This window comes from Dama dama, chromosome 11 (genome assembly GCF_033118175.1).
Source record: "Dama dama isolate Ldn47 chromosome 11, ASM3311817v1, whole genome shotgun sequence".
NCBI lineage: Eukaryota > Metazoa > Chordata > Mammalia > Artiodactyla > Cervidae > Dama > Dama dama.
In genome coordinates this window covers 67,392,334-67,412,224 of record NC_083691.1, presented here as the reverse complement: position 1 = coordinate 67,412,224, position 19,891 = coordinate 67,392,334, and the positions used below count along the sequence as shown (strand labels likewise).

The 19,891-nt window shown below is 37.0% G+C and overlaps 1 protein-coding gene across 6 annotated transcripts in view; it reads left to right on the top strand.

Moving 5' to 3' along the window:
• ACYP2 (acylphosphatase 2) overlaps window positions 1-19,891 on the top strand; it is a 179,021-nt gene that overhangs the window by 63,209 nt on the left and 95,921 nt on the right. The window contains exons 4-5 of one of the 6 annotated variants that reach the window (XM_061155440.1): window positions 11,877-11,929; window positions 12,717-13,234. The exons of the other annotated variants lie outside the window; for them this stretch is intronic. Coding sequence (XP_061011423.1) covers window positions 11,877-11,929; window positions 12,717-12,787 — 124 coding nt within the window. The 3' untranslated portion in view covers window positions 12,788-13,234. Of the gene's footprint in view, window positions 1-11,876; window positions 11,930-12,716; window positions 13,235-19,891 lie in introns of those variants that run through there. 6 annotated transcript variants of the gene reach the window in all.

Genomic DNA, 19,891 nt, shown 5'->3' with positions numbered 1-19,891 from the left:
GTAGGGAGGGGGAAGAAACTTTTTGAGACAGGCATCACTTGTAGATGGTAGAACTGAGATGAACTCCCAGGGGTGACTCCACCATGAGTCTGAATCATGTACATAATTCCTGAATCTGGCACACAGTCACAATTAGTGCTCAAGGTAAAATAAAACTTTTCTTTCTGTTTGCTTTCTTTCAGGTGTATTCTTGTTTTGCTTAAAAGGTCAAATTTTCATTTAATAATTATGTGAATTTATACTAATGATAAAAATCAACCTTACATTTTTTAACCTACAATATTGTCTGGAAGGTAGTCTGGAATGATTGACAACTATTATCACACAAAAAGCCCATTCTAGTGGAATAATGGCAGCAATTTATGTATTCTGTAATTAGGATATTCTCTTTGTATTTGCAAATACAAAAATAATAATACAAAATATAAACAATAAAAATACAAAAGTAATAATATGTTAGAAAGTAGTTGACATTATGAACTGGGAGAAAATAGAAATATTGTGATTTATGGCTGACTTAATTTGTTTTAAATTATAGAGTAAAATAATTCACTCTTGATTTTATTTGTACTTTGTTCAAAAAGATTTGAAAATCAGAGTTTTAAATAGGCATGATATATGTATATAATCCTCAAGACAGATTATCCTTCACCCCATCAGCATTTTCCTTGGGAACACTGTATAACAGTGAAAAGACACCAACAGGGTGTCTGACAGTTCAGCTCAATTCTGACACTATCTCCTGGGATAGAATCAGATTCCACAGGTAAAGGACTCAGTCCCTAGTTAGATATGAAAACTGTTTGGGTTAGGAATGAATTATCTTCTTCTTTTATATGCCTTTACACCTGATTAAAATGCTATCCATGCAGTAGGTGGTCATCTGACTGTGATGTTACTTAAAGTATAAATATTCAGTCAGTATCACTAGTGAAAACTCTAAAAGCTATTTCAGGTTTTTTGCTTCTTGATAATGAATATTCAAATGGAAGCAGGAAAAGAGAACCACATGCATTTGCTTATTTTGGGGACCTAAAACTAAATCAGACTAGAGACCTCAAAGCTCAAAAGTGGCTAAACTGTATAACTCTCTTGTTTTTAATTAAATTTTCAGGGGCAGGTTTTTATTTTAAAAAATAGTGTGTGCATCACTCTACAAGTTGGCATTTCTTCTGTTAGCTTTCTTAGTTCCTTTGGGAGTTGCTGTTGTCCGTTCCTTCAGTGCTTCTAACATACATCTTCTTTGACATTTAGTCATCTTTCGTGTGGTTCATAGATTTTATTTCTTGAGTAAGTGTTAGGAATAGGTTTAGCTGTATGTTACAGAAAACCCAAATCATACTGGCTGAAAGAAAACACAGATTTGTTTTTCTCTTATGTAAGAGATGTCCTGAGGATACAGTTAAGGCTCATGTGGCAGTTCTCTAGTCACAAGGATCCAGACTTCATGCTCTATGTCTCCTCATAGTTGCAGGGTGGCTTCCACAGCTCCAGCTTTAGCATCCACAGTCCAGGCAGCAAGATGAAAGAAGGGAAAGAGACCTGCTTCCTGACTGGGTCATCTGCCTTTAAAGCAATTTCTTAGGAGCTCCATTCAGTGACTTGTGCTTCATTAGTCACAGGAAAGGGTGGTAAATAAATGCTTTTAGCTGGGCATATTGCCATGTCAAGTAAAACTAGGGTTCTCTTACTGCAGAAAAGGGGCTGAATGTTTAGCCATCTAGAGACTTCTGCAACAACTTAATTCCCATGGGAGCAGAGTCTGCAATCCAGGCTTGGGTGTGGACCATTTATCTGGGAGGTGATCCCAGGAAGCAGAATAATAGAGAAGGGAGTGAAATAGGGAAGGAAGAAAAGTCAGTGAAAGGCTGCTGTAGAATTGGGCTCTGTTACCATAGGGCCAGGGGCACTGTGTCTCTGAGGACCCTCTGAAGAACCATGAGGAATGCATCTCCAAGACGGTTTCCCTCTCCCCATCCCCTAAGCTGGGGAGAAGCTGGGAAGACCCTTCCACTGACTGTCCCATTGGTTTTCTCCAGGGGGATTAAACCCCCTTGCCTTTACTGACAAAAGTGGTGAACGGTGTTCACAAAGACCCAGCCACTTTTTCTGTGGGGAGTGTGTTAGTTTTCTATCCTTGTGTAACAAATTACTACAAAATTAATAGCTTAAAATAACACCCTCTATTAATTACTACAAAGTTAATTAATTACTGACTCATTAGAAAAGACCCTGATGCTGGGAAAGATTGAAGGCAGGAGGAGTGGGGATGCCAGAGGATGAGATGGTTGGATGGCATCACTGACTCGATGGACATGAGTTTGAGCAAGTTCTAGGTGTTGGTGATGGACAGGGAAGCCTGGCATGCTGCAGTCCATGGGGTGGCAAAGAGTTGGACTAAGCGACTGAACTGACTGACAAAATTAATGGTTTGAAACAACACCCATTTATTAACTGAGTGTTACAGTCCGATGTTTGACATGGTGTTGGACTGCACCCCACAGGCCTTCAAGTCATGTCCTTGCCCAGCCTCAAGAGTGAGAAAAGAGCCCAGAATCAGCAACAGAGACATCAGTGGTCTAATGGATGGAGGGAAGCAAGGTCCTAGAGCAATACCCCACCCTGTGTGGCAGATGGTGGGCAGGATGTGAGGTGAGGGGATTGGGGAAGGAGGAGGGAATTGACATTATCAGGCTGGCTCATCAGTTACCAGGGAAACCAGAGGAGCACATCCCCCTAACCACTCCTTTGATAAGCTATCATAGGGAAGTTCTCATCTACAGATTAGAACAATTACTAGCTGGGGCTGGGACAAGTGTATAGACACTTACTGTCTAGGCCCTATGATTAAGAAGGTAGGTGAGTCATGTGAGTAGGAGGTAGGTGGAGCAGGGACTGGTCAAGTAGGAGATGTACAGAGAACAGGAGAATAGCCATCTTGGGTGGCCTGATCATACACATGGCATTACTGAATTCTCTGACTGGGGTAAAGCAAAGCTGAAAACAAGATGTTGAATGGGCTGAGTTCTCATCTGAAGGCGCTGGTCAAAAACCCACCTCCAAGCACTTTTGAGTTATTGGCAGAATTCAGTTTGCTGTGGTTGTAGGACTGAGGTTTACTATGTTAGTCACTCAGTCGTGTCCAACTCTGCAACCCCACGGACTGTAGACTCTCAGGCTCCTCTGTCCATGGAATTCTCCAGGCAATAATACTGAAGTAGGTTGCTATTCCGTTCTCCAACGGATCTTCCCAACCCAGGGATTGAACCCTGGTCTCCTGCATTATAGACAGATTCTTTACTGCCTGAGTCACCAGGGAAGCCCAGGTTTCTGCTTACTTGCTGGCTATTTTCTGGGGTTAACTCTCAACTCTCAGAGGACCTTGTGGCCCTCTCTCTCTTTAAGCCAGCAACTATGCATTGAAATCCTTCTTTGTGCTTCAAATCTGATGTCCTCTTCTGCCATTTACAGAGAGCAATTTAGTGGTTTTTAGTATATTTACAATATTGTACAACCATTATCTTTTTGCCGAATATTTTCATCATCCCATAAAGAATCCTTATATCCATTATATAAGTCACTCCCCCTTCTCTTGTACCCCCAACTTCTGGCAACTACTAACCTACTTTCTGTCTCTATGGATTTGCCTGTTCATACAAATGATATCTTACAATATGTGGTCCTTTGCAACTGACTTATTTCACTTAGTATAATGTTTTCCAAGATATATCCATGTTGTGGCATGTGTGAATACTTCATTCTTTTTTATGACTGAATAATATTCCATCATATGAATATACCACATCTTGTTTACCCATTCATCACTTCTTGGACATTTAGATTGTTTCCACTTCTTGGCTATTATGAATAATGTTGTTATGAACATTCGTGACATAGTTTCATGTGGACATGTTTTTCTTAAAATTTCTGGGTCCTTTGGTAACTCTATGTTGAACTTTTTGAAGATTAGCCAAACTGTTTCCCAAAGTGACTGTACCGTTTTACAAAGCAGTGTATGAGAGTTTTTCTCCACAACCTCACTAATGCTTATTACAGTCTTTTTAATTTTGGCATCCTAGTGAGCATGTGGTAATATCTCATTTGGTTTTGATTTGCTTTTCCCCAATGATTAATGATGTTGAATATTTTTCATGTGTTTATTAACTATTTGTATATACTCTTAGGAGAAATTTCTGTTCAAATCCCTTGACTGTCTTTAAAACATTTAGGTTATTTGTCTTTTTTAATTGTTGAGTTGTAAGAGTTCTTTTTTTTTTTTTTTACATCCTACATATTAGTCCCCTATCAGATAAAGAATTTGCAAATATTTTCTCCCCTCCTATGGATTCCTTTTCTTGATGGTGTCTTTGTAGCACAATATTCTTTTATTTTGATGATGTTCATGTTTCTTCTGCTAATGCTCTTGTTGTCACATATTAGAAATCTTGCTTAAGCTAAAGTCATGAAAATTTACACCTATTTCTTTTCTAAGCATTTATATGTTGAGCTCTTATATTTAGGTCTTTGATTCATTTTGAGTTATTTTTTACATATGGTATAAGGTTAGGGATCCAACTTTATCCTTTTGCACTTAGGTATCCAGTTTTCCTAGCAACATTTGTTAAAGAGACTGTTCTTTCCCCATTGAATAATCTTGATACCCTTGTAGAAAATCAATTCACTATGGGTACATAGACATATTTCTGAACCCTCAGTTCTAGTCTATTGATCCATAATTTGTTCATATGCCAGTACCACACAGTTTAAATTACTGGTTATAGTAAGTTTTGAAATTGGAAACTGTGAGACCTCCAACTTGAGTCTTCTTTTTGAAGATGTTTTTGGCTATTTGTAGTTTCTTGCAATTCTATATGAATTTTAAGACCAGGTTGTCCATTTCTGCAAAAAAATAAAATTGAAATTTTAATGGGGATTTTACCAAAACTGTAGATCAATTTGGGAATGTTGACATCTTAACAATATTAAGTCTTGGAATTCACAACCATGGGATTTCTTTTCATTTATTTAGGTCTTCTTTAATTTCTTTCAACAATGTTTTATAGTTTTTAGTGCATAGTGTTGTGCTTCTTTTGTTAAATTTATCCCTATGTATTTTATTCCTTTTGGTTCTATTGTTAATAGGGTTGTTTTCTTAATTTTATTTTCAGATTTTTTTCATTGCCAAATATACAGAAATACAATTGACTTTTGGATTTGATCTTGCACTGTGCAGCCTTGCTGAATCCATTATTGGTTCTGATAGTTTTTCAGTGGATTTCTAAGGATTGTCCATGTACAGAATCATGTCATCTGCAAATAGAGATAGTTTTCTTTCTTCCTTTCCAATCTGAAAGTGAAAGTTGCTCAGTCGTGTCTGACTCTTTGCGACCTCATGGACTATAGAGTCCATGAAATTCTCTGGGCCAGAATACTGGAGTGGGTAGCCTTTCCCTTCTCCAGAGAATCTTCCCAACCCAGGGATCGAACCCAGGTCACCTGTATTGCAGGCAGATTCTTTACCAGCTGAGCCACAAGGAAAGCTCAAGAATAGTGGAGTGGGTAGCCTATCCCTTCTCCAGCAGATCATCCTGACCCAGGAATTGAACCAGGGTCTCCTGCATTGCAGGCTGATTCTTCACCAACTGAGCTATCAATCTGGGTGTCTTATATTTTTGTCTCTTGCCTAATTGCCCTGACTAGAACCTACAGTAGAAGGTTGAATAGAAATAGTACTGAGGGCAGATATCTCATCTTATTTTTAATCTTAATCTTAGGGGGAAATCTTTCACCATTAAGAATAATGTTAGTTATGGGTTTCTTATAAACGTCTTTCATAAGGTTGAAAAGACTCCTTTTTATTCCTGTTTTGTTGCTGTGGTTTTTAATCATGAAAGGGTGCTAGATTTTGTCCAGTGGTTTTTCTGTGTCTGTTGAATTGGTCAGGTGTTTTGGTTTTCCTTCTATATTCTCTTCTATATTCTATTGATATAATGTATTGCATTGATTTTAGAAGTTGTACATATATATAATGGAATATTACTCAGCCATAAAAAGGAATACAGTTGACTCAGTTCTAATGAGGTGGATGAACCTAGATACCAAGTGAAGTAAGGAAGAAAGAGAAAAGCAAGTATCATATATTAGTGCATATATATAGCATCTAGAGAGATGGTAGTGCAGGGCAGTGCAGCAAGTGGTGCTCTTTATCTGCAGGGCAGCAATGGAGATGCAGATGTAGAGGACAGACTTGTGGACACCAGAGGGGAAGAAGAGGAAGGAACTGAGAAAGTAGCACTGAGACATATACATTAGCATATGTAAAATTAGATAGCCATTGGAAATCTACTGTACGGCACGGGCACTCACACCCAGGGCTTCGTGACAACCTAGAGGAGTGGGACGGAGGAGGCAATGGCACCCCACTCCAGTACTCTGCCTGGAAAATCCCATGCACGGAGGAGCCTGGTAGGCTGCAGTCCTTGGGTTCCGAAGAGTCAGACATGACTGAGCGACTTCACTTTCACTTTTCACTTTTATGCATTGGAAAAGGAAATGGCAACCCACTCCAGTGTTCTTGCCTGGAGAATCCCAGGGATGGGGTCGCACAGAGTCGGACACGACTGAGGTGACTTAGCAGCAGCAGAGGAGTGGAAAGGGGTGGGAGGTGGGAGAGAGGTTCAAGAGGGAGGGGACATACGTATACCTATGGCTAATTCATGTTGGTGTATGGTGGAAACCAACACAATACTATAAAACAATTATCCTCCAATTGAAAATAAATAAATTTAAAAATACATTGAACCTATAGTACTCTGTTTTGTCTTTTTAAAAATTTTTATTTATTTTTTAATTGAAGGATAATTGCTTTACAGAATTGTGTTGGTTTCTGCCAGACATCAACATGAATCAGCTTAGAGTACTCTTGCAATGCTTTTTCCTTAAAAAAAAAAAAAAAAAAGTAATTTGTTTTGTGAATTTCCTTATAAGTCTGACAATTTTTTCATTTGCGTTATAGATTATATCTTTCCTGGACATAGGGTTCTTGGAATACAGTCCTTTTTTCTTTAAAACCTATGTACATCTCTCAGGCTCCTGAGTGGCTTATGAAAGATCCAGTGCCAGTCTGTTTATTTTCACCTTTGTGGGTAGTCTTTTCTCGCTGTCTTTATGACTTGATTATTACTCTTAAGCTACAAAAACTTCATCATAATTTGTCAATTGTGTGTCTTCCCCCGCCCCCCATTATAAATACCTGGCATTTGGTGACCTCCTTTGCTCTGAAAATTCAATTCTTTCTTCAGCACAGAAGTTTTCCTATTTGATCATTGCTTCTATTCTTTTTGCTTTTTCTGAATATTTGCAATATTAGGCTTTCTGGATCTGTCTTGAATGCCTCATATTTTTACCAGTAATTTACATTTCTTTGTATTTTTTGCTTTATTATATTATAGTTCCTTTACTTCATTTTCCAGTTTACTAGTTTGATTTTCATCACTAGCCATTTTTCTTCCTCTACTGGAATTTTAACCCCAGCTTTCATGTTTTTTTTAAGCTCCTCCAAAACTTTTTGTAGTAATTCTCTTTGGGTATCCTCTTAAACATTCTTCTTTAACTGTTATTTTTCTTGCATTGACTTGGGCTTGGTAGAAGGCGCATGTTCTGTCCATTCTGATTTCCCTAGTTTGAGCTGTTATGTAGTCGGTTAGATGTCTAAGAAGTGTCTTTGCTTCTTTAGGCCAAGGGAGTGTGTACTTCCTAACACCTGCAGAGGTGTGGTGAGTGAAGTCTGTCAGGCCACAGTGGATATTGTCAATAACCCACAGGAACTGAGCTCAAAAACCATGAAACACATCAGGGTGTAAAGAGGCTATTTTAGTCAAAGGCAAGATGAAGAACCAGGAGGAACTAGTCAGCATTGAAGAGGTAATGCCAGAGAGAAGCATATAGGCCATGTGAGGGGCAGAAACCTCCATTCTTGACAGGGAGGACTGCTGTTTGTTCTTGTCCTTAGGTTCTCACAAAACCTTTGCATGTCCGCTTATGATACCAGTTATGCATCTTCTTTTCCACACCTATTCCTGCCAGACACCCACCCTCCACTACTCTCTTGGGGTGGCCTGAGTTAACAGCTGTATGCACGCCAGGCAGCTGTCACACCACGGTGCCACTGTGAGATGCTTTCATCTTCACGCAAGGGTCAGGAAATGGTGGAGATCCATCTCTTCAACATCCTTCCTATAGGGACTCAGACTTCCCTCACCAGGTATCTCCTCTATGTAGTCTTTTCTAAACAATTTCGTTCCTTTCCTAAATCCCTTTTCCGAAATTCTCCTTGAGTTCCTGAAGTTTAACTAGAGCCTTTTATCTGTACAGAATCACTGAAGTATCTCACATAACTGGATCAGGGATACTCACCTGCAGCTAATTTTGAAACTTTCATGTGATACAGACTTTACTTTAGGGTTCAATTCATATAAATAACTATGAGTAATGTACTAATCAAGCAAATTCCCTTTTAGAAGATAATTTTCTAGATATTTACGGTTATATTCTCTTTAACTAATTCATGTATTTACTCTTCTAATTTACTTCTATTCTCTAGTTCAAGTATCACAAGGTAGCAGCAGTTTGTTGAATTTACCTGGGACTGATGCATACTGTTGGGATAGAATAAAGCTGTTGTGTTGTTTTAATGTAAGCTTACCTTTTATTTTTTTTTTTAAAGTATTTATTTGACTGTGCTAGGTCTTACTTAGTTGCAGCATGTGGAATCTCATTCCATGACCCAGGGACAAACCTGGGCGCCCTGCACTAGGAGCTCTGAGTCTTAGCCACTGGACCATTAAGGAAGTCCCAGAACTTTACCTTTTGATGGGACATGCAAACCCTGCCCCCCTCCCCATACCTTTCTTACACCTGACACTTCCCACATTTTTGTCAAATCCCCTCTCCTTGAAGACATTGGCTTTTAAGTTTGGGACCTTGGCCTCAAGATGTCATTGTAATTGATTTGCTTGCAAATATTTTTCTTAAACATTTATGATGGATAATATTGTGAACTAGAGGCACATGTCATGAATTGCAGTTTAGATCTGTTATTTACTATCATTGCTGGCTATGCTTAGAGAATGACTTTGAATTGTTTTCCTACCCAATGAAAAAGTTTTTTTCCCCCAAGACTTGTGATGTTCATAAAATGTTTATATCCCAAACATGTTATTATATGTTTTCATCTAATAGAGTTGTCTGTCACTTTGCTAAAGGTATAATTAGTAAATTCTACCTTTATTATGTCTAGCTCAAAATGAATGTACTAAACAGCACTTTGAAAACAAGATAGTTTATCCTCTGTGCTTTGACAGACCTCAGACTTGTAGTTTTCACAAATGACATCCTTTATTTATACCTGCTGCCCATTAGCATTGTATAAAATCTCCGTAGTATTGGTGTGTCTTTGTTTCCTGAAACAGGTGTACCAGTCCATTTACTTTACTTTAATTGAATCCTCTTGTGATCTTTTCCACAATTATAGACTAAGTGAAATTCACTTACTCTGAAATATAATTTGGAAATGCAAACTAAATGTTCCCCTGTAGGGGGTGCAATCTGTTTTAAACTCTTAGTATGTGTAATGAAAGTTATGCACTATAGAGGGAACATTCAGAGGCTTCCTCCATATTAACACAGGTTATTCAAGTGATTTGAAAATCTTGTATGTTTGATAGCCAGTGTTTTCCTCAAGTTATAAAATCTGCATAATGTTAGAGTAAATGCAATAAACTTACTTTTTATTATGGTTTTGGGCTTTGCATTAATCAGGGTGCTCCAGAGAAGCAGAATCTATAGTATGTGTATGTGGTATACTAATATATGTATACACACACAGTGCACACAGCATACATGGTTATTCATGTGTGTGTGTGTATATATGGAAAAAGAGAAAGAGGTTTATTATTGTGGGAGCTGGCAAATCTGAAATCTGAAAGGCAGGCAGGCTGACTGGCAATTCAGGTAAAATAGTTAAGTCGCAGGCTGGAGGTGGAATTCCTCCTCTCAGAAACTTTAGTCTTTGCTCCTAACATCTTCAACTGATCGAATGTGGTTCACCCACATTATGGAGGATAATTTGCTTTACTTAAAGTTAACTGATCGTAAATAGGAATCAAATCTTAAAAATCTTTACAGCAACATCTAGTCGAGTGTTTAACCAAACAACTGAGCACCATAGTCTAGCCATGTTGGCACATAAAATTAATCATCACTAGCATCTTGCATACATTTTTGTCAATGTAGGTATGAATCACAATTAAAGATAATAGTAGCTGGATTTTTGGAGTAGCTTGGACTCAAAATTTAGTACAACTCTCTAGTAATAAAGATTCAAATGTATATTTTAGTACTCCAAAGTTGAGTGGGTGGGACATAAAACATAAACCATGCCATCCTTCTTTTTTTTTAATTTTTATTTTCTATTGGAGTATAATTGATTTACAATATTGTGTTACTTTCAGATATACAACAAAATGATTCAGTTATACACATCTATATCCATTCCCTTTTTCAGATTCTTTTCCCAAATACGTTATTACAGAAGATTGAATAAAGTTCCCTGTGCTGTATAATATGTCCTTGTTGATTATAAACCATCCTTCTTTTCAGTTTGGACTTTTTCCATAATATTTTTTGAGGTAATCTATAATAGTTTTATTTCAGTTTGTCCGTTGAAGCTTAGCTTTCAAGTTCTCTGTGTGCATGCAAAATTGGGCATTGTTGAACACATAATTAGAATAGTGGCCAAAATGTGGATTAGAGAAAGAAGGTTGGAAAACTTGCTATCCTGTGGAATTTCTGAAATCCTAAAATTGTTACAACACAAAATGTTCCAGGACCTCACACATATCCATAAAATGTATCTTCTGAGCTATGTTCCTCCTGTGGTTGGTGTATGCTTCCAACTCGGAGAGAAGTCAAGCTTGCTTTTTGTCTGACCTTGAATGATTCAGTTGGAGGTCGTCTAGTTGGATTCATCCTCTAATATTTTTGTTTGTTTTTGTCTCTAAGTTTTTCTTTCTCTTATGTAGTTCAATTCACTTAAAAATCTTTTATTTTTATCTCCTGTAGTCCTAAAGTGGATCTCTCTTTGTCTCCTTTCTTCTTTCTCTTTCAGTTCTGATCATGATGTTAATAATATATTGTTCCTAATCTTGGACTTCTTATTTTCAACTTACATGACAGTCTTTTTCCCTGAGAATACTATGATGTTCTTATTAAATCTTAGGATAGTGAATGGAAGTTAAGCGTGTGTCTATCTTTTTAATTGTTGGAGCTTGATCTCTACATGACTTTTCATTTTATGATGGAAAGCAGACTTTCCATTAGCTTGGAATCATGTGACTCCCAGGGTTGGGCAGGAAATTAGTTTTTGTCCAAAATAGCAGGATACAACAGAAGTGATTTTCTTAGCTCCAAAGCCTCTCTGCTGCAGAAACACAAATTGAAATAGTGGCTTAGTGATTGACTTAACTCATTAGGAAGCCTGCTGATAAGAATTTATGTTTAGACTTTGGAAGGGAAGAAGAGATTTTTTTTTTTTCAGGTCTTGCTATAGATTCCAGTTACAGGGAACAGTAAAAAGAAAAAAAAAAATGTGACTTTCATATAGTATTGAGCAATACTCTATGTCATAAATCAAATTTTATAGGATTAGTCATTTGTCAGATGGTATCCTTATACCCTATTGTGATTGTGTATGTTGATTATGCTTTGATTTCTCATTATTAAAGTATTGAGGAAATGACAAAGACAAGTTTTTGGGTTTATTTTTTAATTAATTTCTTTGGGCAAGCTCAGTTTTTTCAAGCTGTTTATTTTTGCAGATGTATTTCATCAGTTCTTAAGAATGAAGCTAGGAATGTGTGCTGGCTTCCAGGTTAGTACCACCCAGGAATTTTTTAAAAATCTGTTTTCTTAAAATATATTCTTTTTTGTTGGGGAGAATAGGGAATTTTTTCATCTTTTCTGGCTAAGTAGATTTTTAAAATATATTTAAATAGATATTTTAAATATTGTCTTTGAATATACTGCTTTTTTCATTCCATATTGAAGGTTTGACTTGTTTGGGGAATTTATTATTTCATAGTTAATGGTTTTTATGGAAAGGAGATAAAAGTTACTCATGTTTTTATTTTCTCTGGAAAACTTGAATGTACTGTTTACATCATTTTAGAATTGTTTCTTATCATTCAGTGAGCCTTCTATAGAGGTTAGTCTCTAAGGATATCAATACTTGCTAGTAGATTGTGACTATATGATCCATCAACAAAATTATCCTCTTCTTGTAGAGTATTTCTTACATAGCTAAAGTAGCTATATTAAGACACGGTTCTGACACGTTTGTTTGAACCAGACTGGAGTAAAAAGAGCTGAGAAAATGACCTTCATTTTGCAAACATTTATTAAGCGTCCCAGTTGTGACAGGTTCTGACGCCATCCTGTCTCTACAGAAACTGACAGTTTAGACAAAAATGATAGCAGTTATATTCAGTATAGTTACTGTTACAAAAGGGGTTTCTTTTCCTGATGGTGTCCATTTCTGGCCACCTCCAGATGGCCTGCCACTTTGAGTTTGGAAGTTGGGAAACAAAACAGATGCAAGGATGCAGAACAACTTCATTTGAAATAAAAAAGTAGTATGCTATTTCTCTCTTAAATCCTAGATAAAGCTAACCTATGTCATGAAGCAGAGTTCCTCAAGTTGAGGGATGTATCCTATCCTCTTGAAGAATAAAACTGCTGTGGACTTCTTGTATTGACTGAAACTTACAATATTACTTAAATTACTCATTTTTCTTGTATTACTTATGTTATTTGGTATGCACATAGTATGTTACTTAGTATGCACACATGTATTTTATGCTTATAACTTATGCTAAATAAAATCAAAACAAATGTAGAAATTAAATATGACAACACCATTACAGTTCAGATGAACATTATAATTGAGTTTAAATCAACATGGATTTAGTGAGATGGGTGACACTGCTTTGCTGAAATAGTGTTGATAGAATTTTAGCAGAAAGATGTCACCCTAACTGTGGTTCCATGTTTCATCTGTTTTCTATATTTGGATTTTGATAATACTTACTCAGCAAATGTCTGTATACGTAGTATGTTATTCAAGCAATATTAGAACCTTTATGTCTCTGATTGGAACTTAGGCAAGCCAAACTTCATCTTTGCCAATGAGTAGTCTTGAAACAGCACATTAAAGATGTATCACTTGGCCATTGTGTAAAGCTTTATTACTTGGAGAAAAAGCTAGTCTAACTGATATGTTCATTAAGTAAGTATCTGATGCAACTATTGCTAAGGATCAGGGGTACAGAAACTCCTTTTGGAAAATTGAGACCATACTTATTTCTAGTATATTGTTATGAGTTGGCACAGTCAGAGATGTTGCTAGTCTCTCCCACCTCTTTGCTTATATGAAGCCTTCCAGTTATAGCTTTCCTAGATGTTAATCAACAAATTTAGTTGCACATACAAACTACTGCATAAAAATTGTAAAGCAATACACAATTGCACAGGGTCATCCCAGAGATGCAGACTATCCTTAAAACTTCTTTTTTTAAAATATGGTTGTAAAATTTTTTTTTTAAATATCATAAGACTTTAATAATAATATTCATAGACCTTAGTTTGAGAAATACTGCTATAGGATACTCAGCAGTTCCTGATGGGGAGAACCAGATTTCTATCTTGAGTGTGCTGGTAAATAGATTCTCAATTCTAGATCCACTATTAAAGTACAACATTACACTGCTATTTACATTTGATGTCCAGGACCAGACATGAAATACAAAGAATTTAGGTATGTCCTAGGTTTTGAGACAAGCCTAACTCGGGGAAATTCTTGCTCTGTGGAGGCTGTGAGCATCATGCTCTGCTTAGCTGAGGTGAAAGACTGACTATAAAGACTGTCTTTGATGTCTTCTATAACCAGACTGGGCTATGGGCACTGTTGTTACTTCTCTGTTTGAGAATATAATTTTTATTTTACTCTGAGGACTATGATGTTCAATTTCCAGGTTCTACTGGTTATATTTAATTCCTAGATATTATAAGTGATTCACTTACTAAAGAATAAATTTAACTCTAGGCTCACCAGTTTTTTCCCCCTATCCTTTACATCTACCATTTCTCTACATTACAGTGCTCTTTCTCCTACAATTTTATTATTTTTTTTTCTTTTTTTTTTTATTAGTGGGAGGCTAATTACTTCACAACATTTCAGTGGGTTTTGTCATACATTGATATGAATCAGCCATGGATTTACACGTATTCCCCATCCTGATCCCCGCTCCCACCTCCCTCTCCACCTGATTCCTCTGGGTCTTCCCAGTGCACCAGGCCGGAGCACTTGTCTCATGCATCCCACCTGGGCTGGTGATCTGTTTCACCATAGATAGTATACATGCTGTTCTTTTGAAATATCCCACCCTCACATTCTCCCACAGAGTTCAAAAGTCTGTTCTGTATTTCTGTGTCTCTTTTTCTGTTTTGCATATAGGGTTATCGTTACCATCTTTCTAAATTCCATATATATGTGTTAGTATGCTGTAATGTTCTTTATCTTTCTGGCTTACTTCACTCTGTATAAGGGGCTCCAGCTTCATCCATCTCATTAGGACTGGTTCAAATGAATTCTTTTTAACAGCTGAGTAATATTCCATGGTGTATATGTACCACAGCTTCCTTATCCATTCATCTGCTGATGGGCATCTAGGTTGCTTCCATGTCCTGGCTATTATAAACAGTGCTGCGATGAACATTGGGGTGCACGTGTCTCTTTCAGATCTGGTTTCCTCAGTGTGTATGCCCAGAAGTGGGATTGCTGGGTCATATGGCAGTTCTATTTCCAGTTTTTTAAGAAATCTCCACACTGTTCTCAATAGCGGCTGTACTAGTTTGCATTCCCACCAACAGTGTAAGAGGGTTCCCTTTTCTCCACACCCTCTCCAGCATTTATTGCTTGGAGACTTTTGGATAACAGCCATCCTGACTGGCGTGTAATGGTACCTCATTGTGGTTTTGATTTGCATTTCTCTAATAATGAGTGATGTTGAGCATCTTTTCATGTGTTTGTTAGCCATCTGTATGTCTTCTTTGGAGAAATGTCTGTTTAGTTCTTTGGCCCATTTTTTGATTGGGTCATTTATTTTTCTGGAATTGAGCTGCAGGAGTTGCTTGTATATTTTTGAGATTAATCCTTTGTCTGTTTCTTCATTTGCTATTATTTTCTCCCAATCTGAGGGCTGTCTTTTCACCTTACTTATAGTTTCCTTTGTAGTGCAAAAGCTTTTAAGTTTCATTAGGTCCCATTTGTTTATTTTTGCTTTTATTTCCAGTATTCTGGGAGGTGGGTCATAGAGGATCTTGCTGTGATTTCTGTCGGAGAGTGTTTTGCCTATGTTCTCCTCTAGGAGTTTTATAGTTTCTGGTCTTACATTTAGATCTTTAATCCATTTTGAGTTTATTTTTGTGTATGGTGTTAGAAAGTGTTCTAGTTTCATTCTTTTACAAGTGGTTGACCAGTTTTCCCAGCACCACTTGTTAAAGAGGTTGTCTTTTTTCCATTGTATATCCTTGCGTCCTTTGTCAAAGATAAGGTGTCCATTGGTTCGTGGATTTATCTCTGGGCTTTCTATTCTGTTCCTTTGATCTATATTTCTGTCTTTGTGCCAGTACCATACTGTCTTGATGACTGTGGCTTTGTAGTAGAGTCTGAAGTCAGGCAGGTTGATTCCTCCAGTTCCATTCTTCTTTCTCAAGATTACTTGGGCTATTCGAGGTTTTTTGTATTTCCATACAAATTGTGAAATTCTTTGGTCTAGTTCTGTGAAAAATACCATTGGTAGCTTGATAGGGATTGCATTGAATCTATAGATTGCTTTGGGTAGAATAGCCATTTTGACAATATTGATTCTTCCAATCCATGAACACGGTATGTTTCTCCATCTGTTTGTGTCCTCTTTGATTTCTTTCATCAGTGTTTTATAGTTTTCTATGTATAGGTCTTTTGTTTCTTTAGGTAGATATACTCCTAAGTATTTTATTCTTTTTGTTGCAATGGTGAATGGAATTGTTTCCTTAATTTCTCTTTCTGTTTTTTCATTGTTAGTATATAGGAATGCAAGGGATTTCTGTGTGTGTTAATTTTATATCCTGCAACTTTACTATATTCATTGATTAGCTCTAGTAATTTTCTGGTAGAGTCTTTAGGGTTTTCTATATAGAGGATCATGTCATCTGCAAACAGTGAGAGTTTCACTTCTTCTTTTCCTATCTGGATTCCTTTTACTTCTTTTTCTGCTCTGATTGCTGTGGCCAGAACTTCCAACACTATGTTGAATAGTAGTGGTGAGAGTGGGCACCCTTGTCTTGTTCCTGATTTCAAGGGAAATGCTTTCAATTTTTCACCATTGAGGGTGATGCTTGCTGTGGGTTTGTCATATATAGCTTTTATTATGTTGAGGTATGTTCCTTCTATTCCTGCTTTCTGGAGAGTTTTAATCATAAATGAGTGTTGAATTTTGTCAAAGGCTTTCTCTGCATCTATTGAGATAATCATATGGTTTTTATCTTTCAATTTGTTAATGTGGTGTATTACATTGATTGATTTGCGGATATTAAAGAATCCTTGCATTCCTGGGATAAAGCCCACTTGGTCATGGTGTATGATTTTTTTAATATGTTGTTGGATTCTGTTTGCTAGAATTTTGTTAAGGATTTTTGCATCTATGTTCATCAGTGATATTGGCCTGTAGTTTTCTTTTTTTGTGGCATCTTTGTCTGGTTTTGGAATTAGGGTGATGGTGGCCTCATAGAATGAGTTTGGAAGCTTACCTTCCTCTGCAATTTTCTGGAAGAGTTTGAGTAAGATAGGTGTTAGCTCTTCTCTAAATTTTTGGTAGAATTCAGCTGTGAAGCCATCTGGTCCTGGGCTTTTGTTTGCTGGAAGATTTTTGATGACAGTTTCGATTTCCTTGCTTGTGATGGGTCTGTTAAGATCTTCTATTTCTTCCTGGTTCAGTTTTGGAAAGTTATACTTTTCTAAGAATTTGTCCATTTCTTCCAAGTTGTCCATTTTATTGGCATAGAGCTGCTGGTAGTAGTCTCTTATGATCCTTTGTATTTCAGTGTTGTCTGTTGTGATCTCTCCATTTTCATTTCTAATTTTGTTAATTTGGTTCTTCTCTCTTTGTTTCTTAATGAGTCTTGCTAATGGTTTGTCAATTTTTTTTATTTTTTCAAAAAACCAGCTTTTAGCTTTGCTGATTTTTGCTATGGTCTCTTTAGTTTCTTTTGCATTTATTTCTGCCCTGATTTTTAAGATTTCTTTCCTTCTGCTAACCCTGGGGTTCTTCATTTCTTCCTTCTCTAATTGCTTTAGGTGTAGAGTTAGGTTATTTATTTGGTTTTTTTCTTGTTTCTTGATGTAAGCCTGTAATGCTATGAACCTTCCCCTTAGCACTGCTTTTACAGTGTCCCATAGGTTTTGGGTTGTTGTGTTTTCATTTTCATTCATTTCTATACATATTTTGATTTCTTTTTTGATTTCTTCTACGATTCGTTGGTTATTCAGAAGCGTGTTATTTAGACTCCATATGTTTGAAGTTTTAACAATTTTTTTCCTGTAATTGAGATCTAATCTTACTGCACTGTGGTCAGAAAAGATGACTGGAATGATTTCAATTTTTTTGAATTTTCCAAGACCAGATTTATGGCCCAGGATGTGATCTATTCTGGAGAAGGTTCCGTGTGCAATTGAGAAATAGGTGAAGTTGATTGTTTTGGGGTGAAATGTCCTATAGATATCAATTAGGTCTAGCTGGTCCATTGTGTCATTTAAGGTTTGTGTTTCCTTGTTAATTTTCTGTTTAGTTGATCTATCCATAGTTGTGAATGGGGTATTAAAAAGTCTCCCTCTATTATTGTGTTACTATTAATTTCCTCTTTCATACTCGTTAGTATTTGCCGTACATATTGCGGTGCTCCTATGTTGGGTGCATATATATTTATAATTGTTATATCTCCTTCTTGGATTGATCCTTTGATCATTATGTAGTGTCCTTCTTTGTCTCTTTTCACATCCTTTATTTGAAAGTCTATTTTATCTGATATGAGTATTGCGACTCCTGCTTTCTTTTGGTCTCCGTTTGCATGAAATATTTTTTTCCAGCCCTTCACTTTTAGTCTGTATGTGTCTCTTGTTTTGAGGTGGGTCTCTTGTAGACAGCATATATAGGGGTCTTGTTTTTGTATCCATTCAGCCAATCTTTGTCTTTTGGTTGGGGCATTCAGCCCATTTACATTTAGGGTAATTATTGATAGGTGTGGTCCCGTTGCCATTTACTTTGTTGTTTTGGGTTCACGTTTGTACAACCTTTCTGCATTTCCTGTCTAGAGAAGATCCTTTAGCATTTGTTGAAGAGCTGGTTTGGTGGTGCTGAATTCTCTCAGCTTTTGCTTATCTGTAAAGCTTTTAAATTCTCCTTCATATCTAAATGAGATCCTTGCTGGATACAGTAATCTAGGTTGTAGGTTATTCTCTTTCATTACTTTCAGTACGTCCTGCCATTCCCTTCTGGCCTGGAGGGTTTCTATTGATAGATCAGCTGTTATCCTTATGGGAATCCCTTTGTGTGTTATTTTGTTTTTCCCTTGCTGCTTTTAATATTTGTTCTTTGTGTTTGATCTTTGTTAATTTGATTAATATGTGTCTTGGGGTGTTTCGCCGTGGGTTTATCCTGTTTGGGACTCTCTGGGTTTTTTGGACTTGGGTGGCTATTTCCTTCCCCATTTTAGGGAAGTTTTCAGCTATTATCTCCTCGAGTATTTTCTCATGGCCTTTCTTTTTGTCTTCTTCTTCTGGAACTCCTATGATTCGAATGTTGGGGCATTTCACAGTGTCCCAGAGGTCCCTGAGGTTGTCCTCATTTCTTTTGATCCTTGTTTCTTTTTTCCTCTCTGCTTCATTTATTTCCACCATTTTATCTTCTACCTCACTTATCCTATCTTCTGCCTCCGTTATTCTACTCTTGGTTCCCTCCAAAGTGTTTTTGATCTCATTCATTGCATTATTCATTTTTAATTGACTCTTTTTTATTTCTTCTAGGTCTTTATTAAACATTTCTTGTATCTTTTCAATCTTTGTTTCCAGGCTATTTATCTGTAACTCCATTTTGTTTTCAAGATTTTAGATCATTTTTATTATCATTATTCTAAATTCTTTTTCAGGTAGATTCCCTATCTCCTCCTCTTTTGTTTGACTTGGTGGGCATTTTTCATGTTCCTTTACCTGTTGGGTATTTCTTTGCCTTTTCATCTTGTTTAGATTGCTGTATCTGGAGTGGGCTTTCTGTATTCTGGAGGTCTGTGGTTCCTTTTTATTGTGGAGGATTAACCCAGTGGGTGGGGTTAGACGATTGGCTTGTCAAGGTTTCCTGGTTAGGGAAGCTTGCGTCAGTGTTCTGGTGCGTGGAACTTGATTTCTTCTCTTTGGAGAGCATTGGAGTGCCCAGTAATGGGTTTTGAGATGGGTCTATGTGTTAGGTGTGACCTTGGGCAGCCTGTATGTTGATGTTCAGGGCTATGTTCCTGCGTTGCTGGAGAATTTGCGTGGTATGTCTTGCTCTAAAACTTATTGGCTCTTGGGTGGTGGTTGGTTTCAGTGTAGGTATGAAGGCTTTTGGACAGTCACTTATTACTTAAAGTTCCATGTAGTCAGGAGTTTTCTGGTGTTCTCAGGTTTTGGGCTTAAGTCTCCTGCCTCTGGATTTCAGTTTTATTCTTCCTGTAGTCTCAGGACTTCTCCAACTATACAGCCCTC